At 44.4% G+C, this 27,409-nt stretch overlaps 1 protein-coding gene across 1 annotated transcript in view; it reads left to right on the forward strand.

The window, feature by feature from the left end:
- The window catches only part of RASA3 (RAS p21 protein activator 3), a 285,794-nt gene that overhangs the window by 247,958 nt on the left and 10,427 nt on the right, over positions 1-27,409 (forward strand). The window contains exons 17-22 of the mRNA XM_073590520.1: positions 17,920-17,997; positions 18,664-18,737; positions 23,006-23,112; positions 24,154-24,236; positions 26,010-26,218; positions 27,167-27,270. Coding sequence (XP_073446621.1) covers positions 17,920-17,997; positions 18,664-18,737; positions 23,006-23,112; positions 24,154-24,236; positions 26,010-26,218; positions 27,167-27,270 — 655 coding nt within the window. The remainder of the gene's footprint in view (positions 1-17,919; positions 17,998-18,663; positions 18,738-23,005; positions 23,113-24,153; positions 24,237-26,009; positions 26,219-27,166; positions 27,271-27,409) is intronic.

Genomic DNA, 27,409 nt, shown 5'->3' on the forward strand with positions numbered 1-27,409 from the left:
TCAGCAGTTTCTGAAATACTCAGACCAGCCCTTCTGGCACCAACAATCATGCCACGTTCAAAGGCACTCAAATCACCTTTCTTCCCCATACTGATGCTCGGTTTGAACTGCAGGAGATTGTCTTGACCATGTCTACATGCCTAAATGCACTGAGTTGCCGCCATGTGATTGGCTGATTAGAAATTAAGTCTTAACACACAGTTGGACAGGTGTACCTAATAAAGTGGCCAGTGAGTGTATAAGCCCCTGACATAGGCTTTCATGGAATCCCAGACTGTGTGATGATGCAGAGTACTCATTAAGTTGAAAATATTCTAGAATGGCATCATGCAAAGATCCCGCTATAAGCTGGATCCAGAAGGGATTAAGCTTCCAGATAGGTCTATACAGGGTGAGGGGGTGTCCCCATGAAAGTGTGACATGTAGCGGCAAGTGATCAGATACACTTCTAGGCAGGTAGGCCACCCCTCGTACATATGGGGTCATGAGTGTATTCCCAATGGCCAGGTCTATTCGTGACATAGCGTGGTGGGAGCTAGAGTAGCAGGAAAACTGTCTGGCTGTGGGGTTTCGGACACGCCAAAGATCTACCATACCCAGCTCCACTAACGTTCTAGCAAATGAGGTTGAGGCTGCATCTTCTGATATGTTTCCCGAATGCAACTTATCCAAATAGGGATGCAAATATGTATTAAAATCTCCTATTAGAAGATTCGGCGCAGGGGGAAAGGAACCCAAAATAGACAAGATTCTTTTTACTGGTTCGACTGAATAGGGCGGGGGGATGTACATGGCAACCAAAATAAATTGTATACCGTATAACGTGCAAAGCAAACATACAAATCCGCCCCCAGGGTCAACCACTGATTTAGTACATGAGAAGGGGATGGACCTGTGCACCAGCACACTGACACCCCGCGCATGGGTCGAGTACGTGGAATGATATTCATGTGAAACCCATCCCTTTCTTAGCCAATGAATATTATCTTTCACCATGTGGGTCTCAGACATACACAGGATAGCCGGGAGAAATTTCTGCATATTAGTAAATATAGCACATCTCTTATTTGCATCCCCGAGCCCCCTAACATTCCACGCTACAATATTAAGTGATATCGCCATAAGAGCAGACTAAAAAATGAGAAATCTGAGCATACTCCACTCCCGAGGGAGAGAGGCAATCTCCACCATCCCTCGGTACAATGAATTGGGTGACACGGCTGACGCACACCACATCCCACAGAACAATTAGGAAATACAACAACAAACGAAAAAAACAAAGGAGGGAGCACTGCACACCAGTGTACAGCACCCCTACCCTCAAACACAAGTGTAACTTGCACATTTCTCTCAGAGAGAATCAGGGCTAGAAAACTCTCCCAGAGTCCATGCAGGGAGGAGGGTCCACAGCTTGTCACTGTAACGAGTGTCCACAGCAATCCGGTCACCTCCCGCCCTGAATCCGAAATGGAATGAACAGTAGTAATTATACCAGCATAGCGTCCTAGACAAAAAGGAGTAACAACACCTGGTGGCGAAAAAAGGGAGAACTTCAAGTATTCTTCCTCCTCATGGACCTCTCATTAATATCCAGCCAGGACAGCGCCATTCCCGCCGTATCAAAAAAGTGCGTTTCTCCATTCACATCAATCCGCAGTCTAGCAGGGTACATCATGGAATATGTCACCTGTAAGTCACGTAGGCGTTTTTTAATCTCAATAAATTGCGCCCTTTTACGCTGCACCTCCAGGGAAAAATCAGGGAAAATGGAGACTTTCCTCCCATTAATAGTGAGTTCCTTAATATCTCTGGATCTGCGCAGGATAGCATCTCTATCTTTAAAGTGTAGGAGCTTGAGCAAGATGGGACGCGGGGGTGCTCCCGGCGGGGGGGCACGCGTAGGGACCCTGTGTGCTCTCTCAATAGTAAAGAATGGGGACAAAACATCTTTGCCAAAGGTGTCCATTAGCCATTTTTCAAAAAAGCCCAGTAAGTCAGTCCCCTCCGTCCTCTCCGGAACCCCCACCAGTCGCAGATTACTTTTTCCGGGAGCGGTTCTCTAAATCATCCACCTTGTTCATCAGTATTGTAATATTTTGCGTGGCTTTTCCCAGCTCCCGTGTTATTGGTGGCAATTTATCCTCCGTCGCACCAACACACTCCTCCAGTTCCCCCACCCTGGCAGTCGCCCCCCGCAGCTCTTGTTTAATACAGGCCATGTCCTTGGTGACAATCTCCATTTGATTACTTAGAGTGGCCAGTGTGGTATTGCAGGAGTTAATTGCTGCGAGGATTTCTCCCAGTGTGGGCTCAGCAGTCACAGACTCCGGCTGCTCCCCATCCCCCACTCCTCCCTCCTCCAGCACAGGCCCCGGCGTCTGCACGTGTCGGGCTGAAGAGGGGCCCAGTTTACTCACTGCTCCCTCCTTGGAGATATGATCCTCCAGCTCCATGCTGCAGCCAGCGCCTGCCTCAGTCTGTGCACCGGGCGATCGAGCAGCAGCAGGAGGCACCCTTGCATATCGTTCCAGCCTGCCAGCCGCTCCCATCGCTCCACTACCGGCCGACTTGTTGTTTGCTGGCGCCATCTTGGATGTAGCAGAGGCGCGCCCCGGCGTCTCCTTATCTTTTTTACCGCCGCGGTTCGACATGGCCCAAGGATCCTCCGCTGTCTAGACGCCCAGGGAGATATTGCAGCCCTCCAGGTCAGTGGGACTCGTCAGCAGTGCCGGTAATCAGGATTTATTGTCGGATCCGGGCAGGAGCTCTCTCACTCCACGTCCTCCCTACATGAGGTCCAGGCCACGCCTGAAGGATGTTTCAGGCAGCAGATCATTCTCCACGGCATCTCTAGACTCTGTCATGTCTGTCACATGTGCTCAGTGTGAACCTGCTTTCATCTGTGAAGAGCACAGAGCACAGGGCACCAGTAGCGAATTTGCCAATCCTGGTGTTCTGTGGCAAATGCCAAGCGTCTTGCACGGTGTTGGGCTGTGAGCACAACCCCCATCTGTGGACGTTGGGCCCTCAGACCATCCTCATGGAGTCGGTTTCTAATCGTTTGTGCAGACACATGCACATTTGTGGCCTGCTGGAGGTCATTTTACAGGGCTCTGGCAGTGCTCCTCCTGTTCCTTCCTGCACAAAGGCAGAGGTAGTGGTCCTGCTGCTGGGTTGTTGCCCTCCTACGGCCCCCTCCACGTCTCCGGGTGTACTGGCCTGTCTCCTGGTAGCGCCTCCAGCCTCTGGACACTACGCTGACAGACACAGCAAACCTTGCCACAGCTCACATTGATGTGCCATCCTGGATGAGCTGCACTACCTGAGCCACTTGTGTGGGTTGTAGAGTCCGTCTCATGCTGCCACGAGTGTGAAAGCACAACCAACATTCAAAAGTGACCAAAACATCAGCCAGAAAGCATTGGTACTGAGATGTGGTCTGTGGTCCCCACCTGCAGAACCACTCCTTTTATTGATGGTGTTTTGATAATTGCCAATAATTTACATCTGTTGCCTATTCCATTTGCACAACAGCATGTGAAATTGATTGTCAATCAGTGTTGCTTCTTAAGTGGACAGTTTGATTTTATAGAAGTTTGATTTACTTGGAGTTATATTCTGTTTAAGTGTTCCTTTTATTTTTTTGAGCAGTGTATATTTATTGGAATACAACTTTAGAACACAAAAATCTTTAATAAATTGTAAGTCTGCCATACAGTATGTGGGGGGAAAAGTTTTCAACAAAAACATACTGATTCACATTTGTGCAGTCCATGAATTTTTTTTTCTGAGAAATAGTATCACCTCCATCTGATCCTCCTTCATAGATTACCTCAAATCTGATCTAATTATTTTAAGGCTAAAGAACAACGTCTCTACACTAACAGGTTGGTGGCAAAGCCGTAACCATATGGGCAATATCTCTAACAATTTCAGGGTATAAAGGAATTGCCTCATGCAGTCAGTTTTGATGAATGGTTGAATTCTACTTCTTTGAAAGCAAGTGAAAAATTTTGCTGAAATATGGTCAATCTGCAATGGGAGTGGAATCTTTTTCCCTGCAGTAACACTTTGCCTGCGTCATGTCAAATACTTCTCAAAATTAAACTCGTCATCTGATGAGGCTGAAGATATGGTAGCAAGTAGCACTGGCAAGACACAAGTCTTCTTGCTCTTGGCAGTCCTGTAGCCCTTTCCTCCTGATTGCTACTTTAGTCAGAGCTTCTTTTCCTTTAGTAAGCTGTTGATCATCCAGCAATATTCGATGACTCGGGTCCACATAAACAGCTGACAAAAGAATTTCATTTTTTAATGGTAGTGTCTATCTACGTTTCATTGAAGCAGCAATGCCATTTGTGATTAAACCTCCTCTGAGACCAGCAAAACAGCAAGTTCTTCCACTCCTTTATGAAAATTCCAGAAGTTAAATCTTTAGCTTCTATTTTCCAGGACGTCCACCTGACAGCACTATGGAGGACGTCCTCCTCCTTACAGGGACAGGAAAGCACACGAGAGGTTAAAATGCCATGTCCCACCCCCTTTCCCTCAGTGTTTTTCCTGTCCCTGCACGGAGGGACACGCGAGAGCTTACCGGAGGGGCCCAGGGGATCGTGCGGCCGGTCCAATCCTTCCCCTGTCAAGAGGTCCCGGGGCCGAAACTTCCCGGTGGGGAGTCCCTCGGCTCCAAAGGCCAGGAGCAGGACGACGCTCCTGGAGGGAGCCGTTCCTCCCGGTGGGGGGGCTCTCGGCTCCAGGACGGGTCGGCTCCCCGCAGGCGGCTGGCCGTGCGGGCACCGACAGAAGTGGGCGCAATCGGCCGCGGCGGGCCGAGTACCCGCAGGACGACGCCGACGGCTGGGCAGTGGAGGCCGGAGCGCCATAGCAGGAATGGAGGCGGCTCCCTGCACGCGCCGAGCGCGGTCGCGCGCAGATGCCCGGCAGGAAGTGGAGGCGCGGCTTACCAGCGTCACATCCGGTGACGTCAGACGCCGGTTTCAAATCCAGGGCGCGCGCGCTCCTGGACCAAAGCGTTCTCCAGAGTCGTCACAGGTCGTTCCAGGCTGTGTGACTGCATCGGACGCCAGGGGATGGAAGGCAACACTGCATCTGGTGGAGGGGTAAGTGCGCATAGCGCAGACCACCCTCCCCACCCGTCCCCACAGCCCAGATCTGATGAGGTGCCCCTTATGTTATCAGGAAAAGGGAACCCCGGCTGAGTCCCCCTCGGGGAAGGACCCGGCGAAAGCCACCTCCAAATCAGTCAGATGTCCGGTGTGCAGAGTAAAGCTGCCAGACACCTATAGCAAGACCCTATGCGGTCCCTGTACCTCCAGGGTCATAGGCGAGGAACAGCCATCTCTACTTTCCGAAATGAGGTCGCTGATAAGGGAAGAGATTCGGGCCTCTACAACCCGGCGTCGATCCCCCAGCCCTGGGCCAGGTCGCAAGCGTCCGAGGTGGGAACCAGTCCCAGTATCAGAGGCGAGCCCTAGCGAGGAATCCGATTTCCGGGACTCAGATCAGGAGGAAGAAGGCGAGATCCTGGGGGATAGTCAGGAGCAGAACAGAAAGTACCTATTCAGACTGGAGGATACGGACGAGCTGGTACACACGGTCAGAAATACCATGCAGATGGAAGAAGTCCCTAAGCCACAGTCCAGACAGGACTTAATGTTTGGAGGACTGGTGTCCCGCAAACAGGTGGTGTTCCCTGTGAGCGAGCACATCAAAGCAATGATCCTGGAGGAGTGGAAAGAAGCAGAGCGTCGGTTGACACTCTCCCGAAACTTTAAAAATAGACTGCCCTTCGATCCCGAGGAAACTCGGGCGTGGGAAGAAGTCCCTAAGATCGACGTCCCGGTCGCCAAGGTTACTAAGAAGTCGGCTATCCCAGCCGAGGACTCATCCGGTCTTCGAGACCCGATGGATAGAAAGGCGGACGTCTTGTTAAAAAGAGCATGGGAGACGTCGGCGGCCCTGATTAGAGCCAACATAGCAGCCACCTCGGTGGCTAGGTCTATGTTCCTGTGGTTGGGGCAGTTGGAAGAACACCTAACCAACAAGACCCCGAGGTCAGAGATACTAGCATCTCTTCCTCTCTTGAAATCAGCCACGGCGTTCCTGTCGGATACGTCGGCGGAATCAGTTAGGTTTGCGGCCAGAAACAGCTCCCTCTGTAATGCGGCCCGGAGAGCAGTCTGGCTTAGATCCTGGTCGGGGGATAACCCTTCTAAGGCAAAGTTATGTGCCATCCCTTTCTCGGGTCTGAGGGTGTTTGGTCCAGCCCTGGATAATATCCTTGAGCTGGTGTCCGATAAGAATAAGGGATTCCCGGAAGAAAAGCCCAGGCGGTCCCAGTCCTTTCGGAGAGGCTCCTTCTTCAGAGGACAGTCAGAGTTTAGGGGCCGGGCGAGGTCTAATAGAAGCTCCTACAAAGGCTCCTTCAGCCAAAGTGGGAGGAACAGAGGTCCCCCATTTGCATCGACATCTAGATCGAGGAGACAATGACGCCATAGGCATTGGGGGGAGACTTCGCCACTTTGCAGCAAACTGGTCACGAGTCACCAACAATCAGTGGGTCCTCAGAACCATCAGAGAAGGTTACAGGATAGAGCTCTATTCTCCTCCCCCCGACAGATATATTGCCCCCACTGTCGTCCAGGAGGACTCCGCAATGTGGTCGGATCTTCAGGACATGTTAGACTCAGGGGTCATAATACCAGTTTCACCGTCAGAAAGAGGGAAAGGGCACTACTCTTCCCTGTTTGCAATCACAAAGAAATCCGGCGAGGCCCGCACCATCATAAACCTGAAGCCACTAAATGCTTGGGTCAGATACAGGAGGTTCCGGATGGAATCAATCCGATCCGCAATTCCTCTGATAGACAGGGACGCAGTTATGTGCACCCTAGACCTAAAAAAGGCATACTATCAGGTTCCTATTCATCCCTCATCCCAAGGCCTACTAAGGTTCGCGATCAGTTCACCAGCCCGGACCTGCCATTTCCAGTTCCAGGGTCTTCCATTCGGGCTGGCCTCAGCTCCCAGGATCTTTACAAAGCTGGTGGTAGAGATGGTGGCCTACCTGAGAGATCAGGGTATTGTGATTGTGCCGTACCTGGACGACTTCTTACTGGTGGCAAGATCCAAAGAAGCGCTCATCCGAGACAGGATCCGAACAACTACTGTGATGGAGTTCCTGGGCTGGGTGATCAACTGGGAGAAGTCGGACCTCACACCAGACACCAGAAAGGTATTCCTGGGAGTCCTCCTAGACTCAGCCGACAGAATATCCTGGCTACCCGAGCAGAAGCAGAAGTCCATTCAGGCCAGAACCAGAGGCCTGTTGAAGCGTCAATGCTCCATAAGGGAAGCAATGGAGGTCCTGGGCCTCATGACGGCCTGCATCCAGTGTGTCCGTTGGGCCCAATTCCACTCGCGGTTGTTACAAAGAGAGATTCTCGCGAGGTGGGACAGGAGTCAGGCATCGCTAGACAAACCCCTAAGGCTCTCAGGACGAGTAAAGGAGTCCCTTCGCTGGTGGTTACAGGCCAGGAACCTTCAGGTGGGCGTGCATTGGACAACCTCTCCATACGTGGTAGTCACCACAGACGCAAGTGCGTGGGGATGGGGAGCCCACATAGAAGGGAAGATCTTCCAGGGGAAGTGGCCAGCAAGCATCAAGGCCAGATCCTCCAATTTCAAGGAACTCTTCGCGGTCTGGGAAGCGTTGCGGAGAAACCGGTCGGTACTAAAGAGTCGTCATGTTCGCATTTTATCCGACAATACAACGACAGTGGCATTCCTGAAACACCAAGGAGGAACCAGACATCAACCACTACAGGCACTGGCGGAAAAGATATTCACGTGGGCAGAACGGACAGTTCGATCCGCGACCGCGGTACATCTAGAGGGTTCCCAAAACGAAGTGGCAGACTACCTGAGCAGACAACAGATCCACCCGACAGAGTGGGAATTGAACGTAGAGATCTTCGACCAGCTTTGTCAGCGCTGGGGGAACCCCAGTATAGATCTCTTCGCAAGCCGGAAGAACTCGAAGGTTCCCAGATTCTACTCCCTAAATCCGATGGACCATCCAGAGGGCGTAGACACCCTGAGTCAGACTTGGGGAGAATCCCTCTCTTATGCGTTCCCACCACTGGCCCTCATACCGGCAGTGCTCAGAAAGATACGCGAGGACCACGCAAGAGTGATATTGATAGTGCCATACTGGCCGAGGAGAAGCTGGTTTTCCCTTCTGGGAGCCATGGCAGTAGAAGATCCAGTCGAGCTGCCCTTGTGGGAGAACATCATCCACCAGGGCCCGATCCACCACCCGGACCCAGCAAGACTCCATTTATCGGCTTGGATCCTGAGAGGGACATCCTGAAGGCAAAAGGATTGTCGGAGCAGGTCATATCCACCCTACAGGCCAGCAGGAAGCCGATGACGTCGGCAATTTATCGGAAGATATGGAAGAGATTCTGTCTGGAGGGTGGCAGGTCCGAGCTCGTGGCAGGTACCCCTGATCTCCCTAACATACTAGGGTTCCTGCAGGCAGGTTTTAATAAAGGCCTCAAGCCCAGCACTCTAAAAGTCCAGGTTTCAGCTTTGAGCGCCTTCTTCGATTATCAGTTAGCTGCACATCCCTGGGTGATAAGGTTTATAAAAGCCACACAGCGCCTGCGCCCCACGATTAGGCAGCTCACCCCGCCATGGGACCTGGGCCTGGTACTTCGGTTCCTCTGCTCGGACACTTTCGCCCTTAGTGAGAAGATAGCCATCCCTGCTCTCACTCGTAAAACGGCCTTTCTAGTAGCCATTACCACGGCCAAGAGAATAGGGGAGATCCAGGCCCTATCCACTAAGGATCCATACCTCCAGATAAGAGAGGATAGTATAATCCTAAGGTTAGACCCGGCATTTACCCCGAAGGTAGCCTCTACAAGAAATCTGAACCAGGAGGTAGTGTTACCCTCTTTCTGCGATAATCCCCGAAATGAGAAGGAGCGGCGGCTCCACTTGCTAGACGTGAGGCGCGCAGTTATAGAATACCTAGAGGCCACCAATAGTTGGCGTGTCGACCCGAACCTGTTCGTTCTCTTTGGAGGTAGGAATAAAGGGAAGAAGGCCTCTAAGGCGTCCATCGCGCGTTGGATTACCTCAGTAATCTCGGACGCCTACCAGGCTGAAGGCGCCAGCCCGCCTGATTCCTTAAAAGCCCACTCTACGAGGGCGGTATCGGCCTCATGGGCCGAGCGGGCGGGGGCGTCAGTTGATCAAATTTGTCGAGCGGCAACCTGGGCTAGTCTTAATACATTCTGCAAACACTACAAACTAGATGTGTTAGCTGGCCAACAAACCGCATTTGGGAGAAAAGTTCTCCAAGCAGTAATCCCACCCTGAGGAGGTGCTTTGGTACTCTCCATAGTGCTGTCAGGTGGACGTCCTGGAAAATAGGTATTAGACCTACCGGTAATGATGTTTCCAGGAGTCCATCCTGACAGCACGGGTAGTTCCCTCCCTGTTATGTTATACTATGTTGTATTATGTTATGTCATATGCTGTAATATGATTGTTTCATTAAACCGTTACTAGCATCATCCACCTTGTGGTACTTGTCAAATCACTGAGGGAAAGGGGGTGGGACATGGCCTTTTAACCTCTCGTGTGCTTTCCTGTCCCTGTAAGGAGGAGGAGGACGTCCTCCATAGTGCTGTCAGGATGGACTCCTGGAAACATCATTACCGGTAGGTCTAATACCTATTTTTTTAGTCACTGTTAAATGGATGATGAAGCAATTCTTTCAGTTCAGCCTCCTGTGTCAATTGACCTTCATGTAGTGTTACCTGAGGGGTTTTAACAGCAATAACCAATTTCTCCACTTCCAGCAAGCCCCTCTTGCAGATCTCTTATTGCCCGTTGCACCATATGCATAACAAAGTGCATGTGATGAATATAAGAAAGCTTTAAAACGGCTTCAACAAGATCATCTACCATAATTGTAAAGTATCATTTTGCTGTTTTTTCTGTAGTAATATCTGTGTTCCTCAGTTACAGGACTGTGGCCTTCCTTCAAGTTTTCTTCTAGCTTCTGTTCGGCTTCATTATTCTGCTTCATCAGTTTATATTTGTACTTCACATGTTTGAAGCATTGTCTGTTACAATAGCAAGAACCTGTTCCTTTTTGAGTTCTTAATCTTGCATAACTTTTTCCACTAAGGTCTGGAGAAACTGGTTGCTGTGATGACCTTTAGTATCTTTTACTGCCAGTGTCTTGGAAACAATTTTCTTGTTGTCACAAACAAATCGAGCGTTGATGGCAAAATAGTTCACTCAGTCCAAACGCAACATGTGCAGGCATCCATTTTAAGAAATATAAAGCTTAACCTTTTGGTTAAGGGAGCGTTTAATTACTCGTTTTCTGATATTTTCTATTTCCAGAGAAACACCAAGTTTGCGGGGCATTTCTCCATTAAAAGCTGGTCATGCAAATAATAATGGTACAACGTCTTTGTCAACAAGATATATGAGCTATCTTTTAACCCCTTTCTGCCCTCTGACGTACTATCCCGTCCATGGGGCCCGGGCACCTATGCCCATGGATGGGATAGTACGTCTAGCGCGATCAGTGGCGCTCACGGGGGGGAGCGCCGCTGATCGCGGCCGGGTGTTAGCTGATATCACAGCTGACACCTGGCACTATGTCAGGGGCGGTCACGGACCGCCCCCGACACGTTAACCCCTGGCACACTGCGATGAAACACGATCGTAGTGTATCGGGGGTTTAGGGAAGCATCAGCATGGAGGGGGCTCCCTCCGTGCTTCCCTGAGACCCCCGCAGCAGCACGATGTGCAGCGCTGCTGCGGGGGGCCTCCTTCCCTGCAGGTCCCCGGATCCAATATGGCGGCGGGGACCTTCAGAGGCCTGCAGAGAGGCGGCCTCCTCATTGCCTACACAGCGCAGGCATGAGGAAACCTTGTGCAGTGCCTGTGTGAGATCGCTGATCTGTCACAGCGATCTGTGATGTGTCAGATCAGCGATCTTACTCATGATAGTGATGTCCCCCCTGGGACAGTGTAATAAAGTTTTAAAAAAAGTGTAACAATTTTATAAAAAATCGCTAAAAAAAAAAAATATTCCCTAATGAATTCATTTTTTGGAAATAAAAAATAAAAAACAATAAAAGTACACATTTAGTATCGCCACGTCCGTAACGACCCGCCCTATAAAACTGTCCCATTAATTAACCCCTTTAGCAAACCCCTTAATAACGTGCGATCAAAAAGACTGATATAAATAACCTTGGTACCGCTGAAAATGTCATCTTGTCCCGCAAAAAAACGAGCCACCACACAGCGTCATCAGCGTCAAAATAAAAGTTATAGCTCGCAGAATAAAGCGATGCAAAAATAATTATTTTTTATATAAACTTGTTTTCATTGCATAAAAGTGCCAAAACATAAAAAAAATGACATAAATGAGGTATCGCTGTAACCGTACTGACCTGAAGAATAAAACCGCTTTATCAATTTTACGGTGTAAACGCACCCCCAAAAAATTCTTGAAATGCTGGTTTTTGTTCATTCTGCGTCCCAAAAATCGGAATAAAAAGCGATCAAAAAATGTCCCATGCCCGAAAATGGTACCAATAAAAACGTCAACTCGTCCCGCAAAAAATAAGACCTCACATGACTCGAGTCAAAATATGGAAAAATTATAGCTCTCAATATGTGGTGATACAAAAACTATTTTTACAATAAAAAGCGTCTTTTAGCGTGTGACAGCTGCCAAAAATAAAAACCCGCTATAAATAGTAAATCAAACCCCCCTTTATCACCCCCTTAGTTAGGGAAAAATAATAAAATTAAAAAAAGGTATTTATTTCCATTTTCCGGTTAGGGTTAGGGCTGAGATTAGGGTTAGGGATATGTTCGGGTTAGGGTTGGAGTTAGAAATTAGGGGGGTTTCCACTGTTTGGGCACATCAGGTGCTCTCCAAACGCAACATGGCGTCTGATCTCAATTCCAGCCAATTCTGCGTTGAAATCAAATGATGCTCCTTCCCTTCCAAGCTCTGCCATGCGTCTAAACACTGTTTTACCCGCACATTTGGGGTATCAGCCTACTCAGGACAAATTGCAAAACAACTTTTGGGGTCCATTTTCTCCTGTTACCCTTAGGAAAATAAAAAATTGGGGCAAAAATATTTGTGTGGAAAAAAAATGATTTTTTTATTTTCACACCCGGGCGTTATAAATTTCTGTGAAGCACTGGGGGGTTCAAAGTGCTCACCACACATCTAGATAAGTTTCTTAGGGGGTCTATTTTCCAAAATGGGGTCACTTGTGGGGGGTTTCCACTGTTTAGGTATGTCAGGGGCTCTCCAAAGGCAACATGACACCCGTAGAACACTCCATCAAAGTCTACATTCCAAAACGTCACTACTTCCCTTCCGAGCCCCGACGTGTGCCCATACAGTAGTTTTCTCTCACATATGGGGTATCAGTGTACTCAGGACAAATTGGACAACTTTTGGGGTCCAATTTTTCCTGTTACCCTTGGGAAAATAAAAAAATTGGGGACTAAAAGATCATGTTTGTGGAAAAAATGATTTTTTTATTTTCACGCCCGGGCGTTATAAACTTCTGTGAAGCCCATGGGGGTTTAAAGTGCTCACCACACATCTAGATAAGTTCCTTGGAGGGTCTAGTTTCCAAAATGGTGTCATTTGTGGGGGGTTTCCACTGTTTAGGCACATCAGGAGCTTTCCAAACGTGGCATGGCGTCCAATCCCAATCCAACCAAAAGAGTCAAATGGCGCTGCTTTCTTTCCAAGCTCAGCCATGCACCCAAATAGTGGTTTACCCCCACATGTGGGGTATCAGCGTACTCTGGACAAATTGCACAATAACTTTTAGGGTCCTGTTACAGTTGGGAAAATAACAATTGGGGGTGAAAAGATCATTTTTGTGGAAAAAATGATTTTTTTAATTGTACGGCTGTACGTTATAAACTTCTGTGAAGCCCTTGTGGGTTTAAAGTTCTCACCACATATCTAGATAAGTTCCTTGGGGGGTCTAGTTTCCAAAATGGGTCACTTGTGGGGGTTTCCACTGTTTAGGCACATCAGGGGCTCTCCAAACGTGACATGGCGTCCGATCTGAATTCCAGCCAATTTTGCATTGCAAAAGTCAAACGGCGCTCCTTCCCTTCTGAGCTCTGCCATGCACCAAAACAGTGGTTCCCCCCCACATATCACGTATCGGTGTACTTAGGACAAACTGCACAATAACTTTTGCAGTCCAATTTCTCCTGTTACCCTTGGTAAAATAAAAAAAAAATTGGACCTGAAGTCATTTTTTTGTGAAAAAAAGTTAAATGTTCATTTTTTTTTTAAACATTCAAAAAACTCCTGTGAAGCACCTGAAGGGTTAATAAACTTCTTGAATGTGGTTTTGAGCACCTTGAGGGGTGCAGTTTTTAGAATGGTGTCACTTTTTGATATTTTATATCATATAGACCCCTCAAAGTGATTTCAAATGTGATGTGGTCCATAAAAATAAAATGGTGTTGCAAAAATGAGAAATCGCTGGTCAACTTTTAACCCTTATAACTTCCTAACAAAAAAAAAATTTGGTTCCAAAATTGTGCTGATGTAAAGTAAACATGTGGGAAATGTTACTTATTAATTTTTTTTTTGTGTGCCATATCTGTGATTTAAGGGCATAAAAATTCAAAGTTGGAAAATTGTGAAATTTTCACCAAATTCCCGTTTTTTTTCACAAATAAACGCAAGTTATATGAATGAAATTTTACCACTAATATGAAGTACAATATGTCACGAGAAAATAATGTCAGAATCAGTGGGATCCATGGAAGTGTTTCAGAGTAATTACCTCATAAAGGGATGATTTCAACGCCGATCAGAAGCAGTGTTTGCCGCGCTGTCATGCACATGACAGTGTGGCAAACACTGGATGTTCAGGCCCCTCATTCAAGTGAATTGAGTCCGGGTACTGTTCTGGTACCCGAACCTGAACTTTTTGTAACTGTTCAGCCAACCCCCCCGGACCCAAACATCCTGGTGTCCGCCCATCTCTAATCTTGAGTTAATGTGAAATGCTCAAATACAGCTGACTTCATAGGAAACTTATTAAGCATTGTTTAATCATATAAATTCAATCTCAAAATAATTTTGTCCTATAAAAAAAAGATATATTGTAATTACTGCAAGAATAGGGAATTGTGTATTATTTTGGATAGAAATGAGGCAAACTTTGCATAAATCAATAGTACAGATGATGAAAAGTAAAAATTTGTAATATACGTTATTAGCTTAATTCTGAACTTTCAACCTCAAGTATTTCTCATGGTACAGCTCAGAAAATGTTTCACATCATGATGCTTCACAGTCTATGAAGAGGGGAGGAGGGAGCAAGTTTGTGCTGATTCATACCCTAGAAAGAAACTGAAGCAGAGCTAATAACATGAAGAGCATCAGAGCAGCTAACCTCTCCAAATATGAGCTCGGACGAAAAGCAAACAAAAGCATGAAGCATACAGAGAAACATACACTGGACAATTAATTGATGCAGTTTATTGAAAATTTAGATATGCTTTAATAAGTTCTTTCATTAATCCTGTTTTCTTGTTCACATTAGCAGCTCTTGAGATGAGTGCAGGCCTGCAGGCATTCCTTTTCAGTGCCTTTTTGCTCTGATCTGTAGAGGAGGAGCTTTACTACTGATCATGTATATAAAGTGCAGCACAGATTCATCTCAACTAACAGCCAAGATCCGTAGATCAGAAATAGAACAGACATTTACAGTCATGGCCAAAAGTTTTGAGAATGACACAAATATTAATTTTTACAAAGTCTACTGCTTCATTTTTTCTAATGGCAATTTGCATATACTCCAGAATGTTATAAAGAGTGATCAGCTTAACAGCAATTACGTGTCAATATTTGCCTAGAAAATCAACTTTATCCCCCAAAACACATTTCAACATCATTGCAGCCCTGCCTTAAAAGGACCAGCTAACATCGTTTCAGTGATTGCTCCATTAACACAAGTGTGGGTGTTGATGAGGACAGGGCTGGAGATCAATCTGTCATGATTAAGTAAGAATGACACCACTGGACACTTTAAAAGGAGGCTGGTGCTTGGCATCATTGTTTCTCTTCTGTTAACCATGGTTATCTCTAAAGAAACACGTGCAGTCATCATTGCACTGCACAAAAATGGCCTAACAGGGAAGAGTATCGCAGCTAGAAAGATTGCACCTCAGTCAACAATCTATCGCATCATCAAGAACTTCAAGGAGAGAGGTTCCCTTGTTGCCAAAAAGGCTCCAGGGCGCCCAAGAAAGACCAGCAAGCGCCAGGACCGTCTCTTAAAAGTGTTTCAGCTGCGGGATCGGGCTACCAGCAGTGCAGAGCTTGTTCAGGAATGGCAGCAGGCAGGTGTGAGTGCATCTGCAGGCACTGTGAGGCGGAGACTCTTGGAGCAAGGCCTGGTCTCAAGGAGGGCAGCAAAGAAGCCACTTCTCTCCAGGAAAAACATCACGGACAGACTGATATTCTGCAAGAGGTACAGGGAGTGGACTGCTGAGGACTGGGGTAAAGTCATTTTCTCTGATGAATCCCCTTTTCGATTGTTTGGGACATCTGGAAAACGGCTTATTCGGAGAAGACCAGGTGAGCGCTACCACCAGTCTTGTCTCATGCCAACTGTATAAAGCATCCTGAAACCATTCATGTGTGGGGTTGCTTCTCAGCCAAGGGAATGGGCTCTCTCTCAGTCTTGCCTAAAAACACAGCCATGAATAAAGAATGGTACCAGAATGTCCTCCAAGAGCAACTTCTCCCAACCGTCCAAGAGCAGTTTGGCGATCAACAATGCCTTTTTCAACATGATGGAGCACCTTGCCATAAAGCAAAGGTGATAACTAAATGGCTCAGGGAACAAAACATAGAGATTTTGTGACCATGGCCTGGAAACTCCCCAGATCTTAATCCCATTGAGAACTTGTGGTCAATCAAGAGACGGGTGGACAAACAAAAACCTTCAAATTCAGACAAAATAAAAGCATTGAATGGACTGCTATCAGTCAGGATTTGATCCAGAAGTTGATTGCGAGCATGCCAGCGAGAATTGCTGAGGTCCTGAAGAAGAAGGGTCAACACTGCAAATATTGACTTGCTGCATTAACTCATTCTAACTGTCAATATAACCTTTTGTTACTCATAATATGATTGCAATTATATTTCTGTATGTGATAAAAAACATCTGACAAACACACATGAAAACCAGAGGCCAGCAGATCATGTGAAAATATAATATTTGTGTCATTCTCAAAACTTTTTGCCATGACTGTATATATTTCATAAGTTTTCCAAATTCTTATGAAAAAATATTCAGCACATACTATTTTGAAATCTTGTACCCAATTTATTATATACTAGATTATGGCCCGATGCTATCGCATCGGGAGGATGCGATAGCATCACACCTCTTGCCATGTTAACCCTCAACACACACACTCCTCTCACCATCTCCACTCACTCCTTCACTCCACATACGACCCCTTCTCTCACTCCGTCTCTCATACTCACGCTGTCATCGCCGCTGCTCCACGATTCCCGACATCATCTTCCGCCAGCGCCATCCTGGATCCAGACGTTGTCCACGCCGGCGACATGTTCTTGCGGCGACGCCATCTTGAGTATCGTGAAATCCCGCGATAGTCAAGATGGAGTCGCCGGAAGAACATGTCGCCGGCGTGGACGACGTCGGGATCCAAAATGGCGTCGGCGAAATCTCGCGCGTTTTCGCCGACGCCATTTTGGATCCCGACGTCCTCCACGCTGGCGACATGTTCTTGCGGCGACGCCATCTTGACTATCGCGGGACTTCGCCGATCCAAAATGGCGTCGCCGGCGTGGAGGACGTCTGGATCCAGGATGGCGCCGGCGGAAGAAGATGTCGGGGATCGTGGATCAGCGGCGATGACGGCGTGAGTATGAGAGACTGAGTGAGAGAAAGGGTCGTATGTGGAGTGAAACAGTGAGTGGAGATGGTGAAAGGTGAGAGGAGTGTGTGTGTTGAGGGCTAACATGGAAAGAGGTGTGCGGTGACGTCACCGGTTACAACTGGACGGAAGTTGTTACAGCCGGAAGCTGCTTAGGGCATTTATTATTATAGATTTTAGGAGTTGGTCCACCGACACTATAGCCCTGCTTTTAAGGAGTTCTTCTCTATGGACAATATGTACTTGTTGATCACAAAAAGTCCCGAGATCAGGATTCCCATCTATCAGCTGTAATTTGCAGGAAACTTGGCAGAAAGTGTTCATTTTCCATTCCCCATCATCATAACGAAAATGAAGCATTACAGCTTCCATTTGAATCCATGAGCTTCGGGTGAGATGCAAGCGAGGACAAATCTTTTGGAATGTTGTATGCTCTTTGTAACCGCTCTCATCTCTGGTCAAAAGAGCGGATCCTAAACACGGGACCCAACTATATTAGCTCAGAATTTCCTACCAGGGTGTATAAAAGTGCATTTTCTAAATTGGACAACTCCCTTATATAGTTTGCTTGTCAAAATTGTTTTCCCAGTGGATACAGATTGCCCAGTTGAGATTTACATGTGCTGCTGCCCTTGCTGAACAAAATGGGGTGCCATAAAAGTTTTAGCTGGACGTTCACAGCTGATGGCGCTAACGTCATGCATATTTACATTAACAGGTGGATGTATTAAACTCAGCGTATTACAAAGTAGCAAAACTATTCATTATAGAGTAACCAAATCTATTTTTACAAAAGACTCTAACAGCTTTGGTGTACTTTTCTTTACTATTGAGATACTAAATACCACCTTGCTGTTATACCCTCTTTACTTGTGTTTTTTGCAGGCAAGTTTCAAAGAGACCTACATGGCTGCATTTTATGATCACTTTAATGAACAAAAGTATGCCGATGCTGTGAAGAATGTGAGTTTCTCAAGTTTTTCTTGGATTGCATTATCTGTCCTAGGAAACTTTTATACCTCATTTGAAGACTAAACACGCACACTTGTTGATTCTCTGAGTTTTTGGCACCTAAAACCCCACTTAAAAACGAAGTGGCTGATCTTGTCCCCAGTGGTTTGGTTAGACAAAATCATTTAAAACTAAACAAGTGTCTGTAAATAAACCCTTGAAATAGGCATCTAAATAACGGTATTATAATCCAAATTATTAATGAGTACAGATATTATAATTGCCCACAATAGATGGCCAGCTGTATCTTTCCATTTTCTGGCCTTTATTATAAGTAGCATTTCTGACTAATATGTATTTATATCAATCTGATGTTGGTTCTCATTAAAATGACTATGCTAATAATATTACATGATGGCATTGTGTATGGTGTAAGCATTGGTGGTCTACGACGAGATTCACTTGCTACCTGTAAATGAAGTTGATGCAAGTAGCCACGTGTCTAATTGTCAGATTCCATGTAGCAGGGGATGAGGCATGCCCAGAATACATTCATGCAATATGATCTTGGTTGGTGGACACACAGGCCACATACAGTTCCATTTATAAACATTGGCGTGTTTGTATTCACATCATTTACCAGTTTTCTTTGTCATTAACTCATTCCTTCTTGTTTAGTTCCTGGACCTGATTTCCTCCTCGGGAAGAAGAGATCACAAGAGCATAGAGCAACCTATTGTTCTTAAAGAAGGGTAAGATTAAACCCATGCTTCTTTTCTTCTCCAGAAGCAATACTTTTTACTGTCTGTAATACATCAAATCTTTCCTTCTCTAATTAAACCTTAAAAATGATTGCTTAGCTCTAGTTTGATATTATTGGAAACCAACGTGCATTTTCTTTACTCTAGAATTTTCAACCTTGTTTTTATTGTCCTCTCACCAGACAAGATGAACTAGTATTATTCAGTAGGCAAAGACTACATGTTAACCAGGTTATTTGGGATGTGTATACAATCTATATGCGCAGGTACAGTCATGGCCAAAAGTATTGACACCCCTGCAATTCTGTCAGATAATATTCAGTTTCTTCCTGAAAATGATTGCAAACACAAATTCTTTGGTAATATTATCTTCATTTAATTTGTCTTAAATGAAAAAACACAAAAGAGAATGATGCAAAAAGCAAAACATTGATCTTTTCACACAAAACTCCAAAAATGGGCCGGACAAAAGTATTGGCACCCTCAGCCTAATACTTGGTTGCACAACCTTTAGCCAAAATAACTGCGACCAACTGCTTCCGGTAACCATCAATGAGTTTCTTACAATGCTCTGCTGGAATTTTAGACCATTCTTCTTTGGCAAACTGCTCCAGGTCCCTGATATTTGAAGAGTGCCTTCTCCAAACTGCCATTTTAGATCTCTCCACAGGTGTTCTATGGGATTCAGGTCTGGACTCATTGCTGGCCACCTTAAAAGTCTCCAGTGCTTTCTCTCAAACCATTTTCTAGTGCTTTTTGAAGTGTGTTTTGGGTTATTGTCCTGCTGGAAGACCCATGACCTCTGAGGTAGACCCAGCTTTCTCACACTGGGCCCTATATTATGCTGCAAAATTTGTTGGTAGTCTTCTGACTTCATAATGCCAAGCACACGGTCAAGCAGTCCAGTGCCAGAGGCAGCAAAGCAACCCCAAAACATCAGGGAACCTCCGCCATGTTTGACTGTAGGGACCGTGTACTTTTCTTTGAATGCCTCTTTTTTCTCCTGTAAACTCTATGTTGATGCTTTTGCCCTAAAAGCTCTACTTTTGTCTCATCTGACCAGAGAACATTCTTCCAAAATGTTTTAGGCTTTTTCAGGTAAGTTTTGGCAAACTCCAGCCTGGCTTTTTTATGTCTCGGGGTAAGAAGTGGAGTCTTCCTGGGTCTCCTACCATACAGTCCCTTTTCATTCAGATGCCGACGGATAGTACGGGTTGACACCGTTGTACCCTCGGACTGCAGGGCAGCTTGAACTTGTTTGGATGTTAGTGGAGGTTCTTTATCCAACATCCGCACAATCTTGCATTGAAATCTCTTGTCAATTTTTCTTTTCCGGCCACATCTAGAGAGGTTAGCCACAGTGCCATGGGCTTTAAACTTCTTGATGACACTGCGCATGGTAGACACAGGAACATTCAGGTCTTTGGAGATGGACTTGTAGCCTTGATATTGCTCATGCTTCCTCACAATTTGGTTTCTCAAGTCCTCAGACAGTTCTTTGGTCTTCTTTCTTTTCTCCATGCTCAATGTGGTACACACAAGGACACAGGACAGAGGTTGAGTCAACTTTAATCCATGTCAACTGGCTGCAAGTGTGATTTAGTTATTGCCAACACCTGTTAGGTGCCACAGGTAAGTTATAGGTGCTGTTAATTACACAAATTAGAGAAGCATCACATGATTTTTCGAACAGTGCCAATACTTTTGTCCACCCTCTTTGTTATGTTTGGTGTGGAATTATATCCAATTTGGCTTTAGGACAATTCTTTTTGTGTTTTTTCATTTAAGACAAATTAAATGAAGATAATAATACCAAAGAATTTGTGTTTTCAATCATTTTCAGGAAGAAACTGAGTATTATCTGACAGAATTGCAGGGGTGTCAATACTTTTGGCCATGACTGTAACTAAAACCGGGCAGTAGATACAGTGGCATGTAAAAGATTGGGCGCCCCTGGTCAAAATTACTGTTATTGTGAACAGCAAGTTGAGGATGAAATAATCTCTAAAGGGCTTAAAGTTAATGGCGTAAAGGTCTGACACTTTGGTCAAAGTTATCTGAGCAAACAAATCTTCAAGAGTGCCCAAACTCTAGCATCAGACCATTTTCCTTACTATTTTTTTTTTATTATTATTATTATTTTCATATTAAAACATTTTTGGTGTCTAAAATGCAAATAAAATGTGTCCTCTTCAACTTTAGACCTTTTAGAGATCATTTCATCTTCAACTTGCTTAACGGTTCACAATAACAGTAATTTTGACCAGGGGTGCCAAAACTTTTACATGCCACTGTATAATTAAAAACAATAAATGCACCGCAAGAAATATATGGGAACTAATTGTACCTACAAACAATGTCCTGCAGTGAATAGTAGCACTACGTGAAAGACATGTTGCCAACACAACTAGCCTGATAAGAGCTCTTGGTCTAATAGTGTCCCGCTGATGGCAGATCACTTCCATTGATTGTCAGTGAGTAGTTCCAGTTAGTCTTTAAAGCCCCCGTTACACATAGCGATATCGCTGTAACGTCACCGATTTTGTGACGTAGCAGCGATATTGCTAGCGATATCGCTATGTCTGATACTTACCTCCGACTGCTCCCCCGCTGCTCATCGCTGATTGCGCGAGAACGTCCTGGATCATTTCTCGTTGGGCGCTTCCTGTGGTGCCGACGAGCGACACGTGGACGCGGGCGGGAGGACGTCAGGATCGCCGCGTGTGACAGGTAAGTAACGACCCCTGCTATGTCGCTGGTGAGATCTGCCTGTGTGGCAGCTCACTAGCGACCACTAAGCGATGCACCAGCGATCCATATCATTGTCGGGATCGCTGGTGCATCGCTAAGTGTAACGGTACCCTAAGTTGCAGTGCTTGATGTGGTTTGTGACATCCCAGTACTTGTACAGAGTAGTATGAGAACCTCATCATGTCTATCCTCCAACAAGTTTCAAAGATGCCCGCTCTTCCTCCTACTGAGAAAGAAAAGCAGGCATCTTTGAAACGTTTTGGCGGACAGACTTCATGTTGATCTTCTCCCATTCCCATAAGTATTGTGACATTAGATACTACCTACTCAAGCCCAAAATGCTATATGATCATGAGGGAATTGCTACTGGCCAAGGCACTCCTATACTTGCCTAGTCTATTTTGGATCATCGAGCATTGCATATTAGAGGATAGCTAGCTGGAACTGGACACTTTTAGGGGTTTTACCCACGTTAGACCTTGGTGGGTTTGGCCAAATATTTTGCAGGGATTCTGACCATGCAATGAAGCGTTCATTTTGGTTTTACTGGTTTGTGTTTAGGTTAGTTGAGAGTTTCTAACCAAAGGATATGTTAAGATAGTCAATAAAATAAAACCTTTGTGTTCCTGATAATGGCGTTGTCTTTCAGAAACTGTTTACTATTAGAAAGCATTTTAATTGCCAATGTTTTTTATGGTCATCAGATCATTTTTTTGGCAGATGATAAAGATTTCAGTCAAATCAATTGGTCTTTTAGTAGAAAACATGTAGGGGAACAAGCCCATTGTACCCTTATTGGTGCAAAGAAAGTGAAAGGACTGTGCTCACCTGAACAGGTTGTGTGCAGGCATATTCTCTATGGACACCTGAAAATAGCTGGTGCAGACTTGTGGCTTTGGGATCATCTCCTCCAGGATAGCTGACCAATTTTGGGCGATATCAGGCTGTGCTGCAGTAATGAAGAATCTTTAGGGCCAAGATGAGATGAATGGTTTTTATTTGCACTTAGCAGTGCAGCTTTATACCATTTTATCATTAAAATTCGTCTTTTATACACGCCGATTTAAAATTATATTGGTCTGTTAGGAAACAAATTGGTCAGATGGTTGTTTGTGTAAAGAAGAAAAACCTACAGAACTGGAGACTCATTTAGAAAGGAGACTAAAGAACTTTATTTGCTAAATCATGGAAATGTCCTATGGAAGTGCTGAATGTCAAATTACTTTCTACCGACTTATTGTTATGTTTTCTTTTTAGCTTTAGGAGTATATTTAAGTCATTAGTTAAGAAATCCTGGAAAATCCTTTTATATACTAAGCTCCACTATTTGCTGCGTATTTGCTGGTGTATAAATGTTAAGGCTTTCAGATCTTCTCTTTGCTATTTCTTGTGATAGCTTTAGTTATGTGCATATATGAAACAATGGTGTGTTTTATGATTTCATGTTCTCTTTTGACCTGTTGCTGTACTTAGTATTAAAAAGATTTATATTTCTAACCTTCACATAGATTTATGATCAAAAGAGCTCAAGGGAGGAAGCGTTTCGGTATGAAAAATTTCAAGAAGCGATGGTTTCGACTAACTAACCATGAGTTTACATACCAGAAAGGCAAAGGTAACTCATGCGAAGATTTCTTTTTTTAAGTGAAACCTTTAGTGTGTTTTCTAAAGTATTGCTGGTTAGCTTTAAACTCTTTTCCCTCACTTGTATCTAGATTCTTTAAATTCTGTTTATTTTAAACATTTTTTAATAACACTTGTTATTCACTTTTACGGAATCCTGTTAAACCCTCAGTGTGTTTGCTCCCCACGTTTTGGTCTGAACCTGGCTATACTTAAGGACTTTTAGCCTCCTATTTTTTTACCTAAGTGTTTCATTGGTCAGTCTCTATTGTAAGCACATTTGCAGCAGATTTTCAGATGCTGAACGTGTATCGGTGGGCATTTGTAACACTCGTTATCACAAAAAGGTGTCAAAACCAATCTTTTCAGCCTTTTAAAATCCCTAGTGTGTGGACAACTTTAGTGTGCTGTGCAATAAAGATGTGAATTTTTATTTTAAATGTATTTGTTTTTTCATATAACCAATTCATGGCAAGTCACAGTATAGCTTTATATACTACATAACCCTTACTTTTTTCCTAAAGGCGTTTATTCAGGTCCCCAAAAGATTTAGGCCTCATTCAACATCCATGTTTTTGGTTTATTTTCTGGTATGCCAAAAAAAGAGATCTGATTTTTCTGAGTTTTTGTCAGTATTTGGTCAAAGTTTCAGTTTTTTTTCATTGCTGTTTCTTCTGTGATTTTCTGTTATGAAAAAAATAAAATTGCACAGCTTCGGCAGTGTTAAAAACGTTCTGCACATGGATTACACACGGATAACAATGTATGCGGTCAGTAATTTTTCATGGACTTGTATGGGCAATTTTGATCCTTGAATCAGATCAAAAACAGACATGCATCAGGTTTTTCTTGTGTACCACTTGTTCCACAAAAGAACACAGACATGTAAATAGCCAAATAGACTATAATGGGGACGTGTTCTATTCATGAAAAACTCAGATGGAACGTGTGTGATTCACGGACATCTGAATGAGGCCTCAGACATATGTGTGCTAGTGTACTGTTTTAATGATGGAAACATTGTTTTTTCCAGGTGATCACCCACTTTGCAGTATTCCAATTGAAAATATTTTAGCTGTAGAAAGAGTAGAAGAGGAGTCCTTCAAAATGAAGAATGTGAGTCACATGTAATAAGTAATAATAATGTTTCTTAATAAAAAAAATCTAACTCAAGAATTCAAGAGTTGTTTCTATGTCCTTTCTCCTGTTTCATTGCTAGGACAGAAACGTAGACTATATGCTACCACCTTAATGATGTAAATATATAACATTTAAATATGTAAAGTCAAAAAGTAATTAATAAATATAGAAACAAGTTTTAATTTGTAAAAAAAAATAATCAAATTATATATTCCTTTTAAGTAAAAAGGTTCCCAAAGTAGACCTTAAAGGGGTTCTCCAAGAATGTGATAAAATGGCGTCCGTGATAGAATTCCAACTTTACCCAGTCCTAATTATGTTGTGTTGGGCTGCTGACTGAATTCATTCACTTCCCAAGACCTGTTTCTCAACTGATTGAAAAGCTGTATCGCACATACCTCAGTCTGCTGGAGGCAAGGCTATGATATGTTAAAAAATACATCTTCTCATCAATGAGCCCAAGCAGGTCATCTCCATCTTCATCCTCCTCACTTCTTAATTGTGATCACCAAGGCAAAGATATATTTTTTCATATATCCCATCCCTGCTGTTGCCCAACTGAGGTATGTGATCCAGCTCTACTGTCCGTTGAGAAACAAGTCTCATGAGTTGAATTTCTTCAGTCTGCAGCCTGTCCTAATGCGTGACTAGGACTGGTTGCAGTTTTTATTATATCTTGGGCGCTATTTTATCAAATTCTCTGAGAAACCCTTTAACCCCTTCACGACCTTTGACATACCCATGCGTCATGGTCAGATAGGGGTTCCCCGACCTTTAATGTAGGTGTTTGTCATGGCGATCATGCAGGGCACAGGAGCAGAGACCCGGCTGTCACTGCCATGGGAGGCGCCCGCACCACCACAAATTCCACAATTGATAATCACAACATACATCGTAAAAAGAAAATGCAAAAGTGTCAAAAAACTATGCTGCTTCATCATACCGTAGAACAAAATGTGGAAAAATAGCAAGCCGCAATTCAGCTCAATCAGCGGTGAAATAAAAAAGTTCTCCAATTTTTGTTATTTTCATTAAAGAAAAGAAAATCACGTCGACCTAAATTTACCACTAATATCAAGTACAACATGTAACAAAAAAACAATCTTAGAAACACTGGGATATGTTCCAGAGTCATTAACTCGTAAGGAGACATTGGCCTGGAATTGAAAAAATTGGCCTGTTAAAGAAGGTCAAAATGGGATGGGGATTGAAGGGGTAAAAACCCATAAACATTAAAGTCAGTCAATCCCTCCGACAATCTGTGTACGGAGGCCTCCTGAGTATCCCCCATCAGGTCATTTTGGGAAGAGAAGGATCTTCTCTGGGAAGGAAACTGCTGCCAGAGGAGTCTGGCAGTGGCTCTCTCATAGAAAACAAACAGGAGTGCTCCTCCCTTCTGAACATGTATATTGGAGTTGGTGGAGATAGCTGTTGGACAAACAAAAGTTCCAAAAGTTTGGCTGACAACTCTCCAATGTGTGCCAGAGGAGGGGCATTTATTGTAATTAGATTCCTTTTGTACAACAGTGTAGAGAGCTCTGTCCTAAGTGGTATTTATTATGTATACCAAGAAGTGAACAGATCAGTTCTTCCCTTGGGCTCGTTGATAAGTAATGCAATACTGACACACCATTGACATTTCTATGTAGTCACTGCATAAGAAAATTGGTAATTATTGTTCAAATGCACAGATGCAGAACGATGAGCCTCAATTGACTTAGTAAAAATAAGTTTGTTTTGTCATTTTAGATGTTTCAAGTTATTAAGCCTTCGAGGACCTTATATATTCAAGCAAATAACTGTGTTGAAGCAATGGACTGGATAGACATCCTCACCAAAGTTAGTCAATGTAACCAGAAACGCCTCACCGTTTACCATCCTTCAGCGTTCCTGAATGGCCACTGGCTGTGTTGTAAGGCTACCTCAGAGAATGCCTCTGGCTGCAGTCCATGCACTGGGTAAGAAAATGTGTCGGTTCTATCTGCCTATACCCATTGCCATTGGTCAAATGCAGAAAAAAATTCGGTTTCAAGGATCCTATAAAATCTGGAGATTATTGTGGAAATCTTAAAAAATAAGTAACAATAGCATAAATGTCACAAACTCATGGAGGGGGGGGGGGGATAGTCAACCAGATGTGTTTCAGACCACAGAGTGACTGCAGACTTGTCGTTTTGAACGGACAACCCCTTTAAAGGGAATCTGTCACCCCTTTTTTGAGATATCATATAATGATATCATTCAATTGTGTGTCACATAAGGATTCTCTTAGTACTTTTGCTTCCCCCTGACAACGCACCTTTCATGCATAAATACCTTTTTTTATATCGGTTCAGATGTATGTAAACTGCCACAGTCTGGTCCAATGGGCGTGGCTTATTCACCTGCTCCCCCCCCTCCCTGTCTTCTTCTACACAAGAAGAAATGCGTAGAGCAAGACAGGGAGGGGGGAGCAGGTGTATAAGCCCCGCCCATTGGACCAGTGACATCACGATGGAGCGCTACTGGCTCAGCCATTTTAAAGCACAGACAGGAATTCTCTGCTCTGTGCTTTGAACAAACTGTGGCAGGAAATGCAGCACTGGGAGGTCACATCACCACATGTAACAGCTCAGGAACAGAACAGAATTTTAACAGCAGCTGAATTATGAATCTTTCATTATTTCTGATGGGCTTTCAATGCATTAATATTCTGTGTGCCAGGAAAACCCTTTAGCACAATATTCTGTCCATAAAAATGCACTGATAAACTTGTACTATTTATTTTTTTCATTTTAAGCTGTATAAACCAATCACCAAATATTCCAAGTCATGAAAAACCTTTGCTGAACTAGTGTTACACAGAACAGTAACTTATGTACACATCCTGAGAAGCAAGTTTTTATGTAGTCTTGTATTGATTACAGGGGCCTGCCAGCAAATATCCAGCTCGTCATCGATGGGGATAGAGAAACGGAAAGAATTTACTCCCTCTTTAACATATATATGTCCAAGTTGGAGAAAATGCAAGGTAGGATTGAATTCTTTATCGTCATATGAATGTAATTTCTTTGGGAGATGGACAGACACAGGATGTAGAGGATGATGATATTGGTAATATATTCTGTAGGTATGAGCCCCATAGTTTCCCACTGCCCCAGTAATCATTT

This window comes from Dendrobates tinctorius, unplaced genomic scaffold (assembly GCF_039654945.1).
Source record: "Dendrobates tinctorius isolate UK_male_01 unplaced genomic scaffold, ASM3965494v1 ptg000117l, whole genome shotgun sequence".
NCBI classification, from domain to species: domain Eukaryota; kingdom Metazoa; phylum Chordata; class Amphibia; order Anura; family Dendrobatidae; genus Dendrobates; species Dendrobates tinctorius.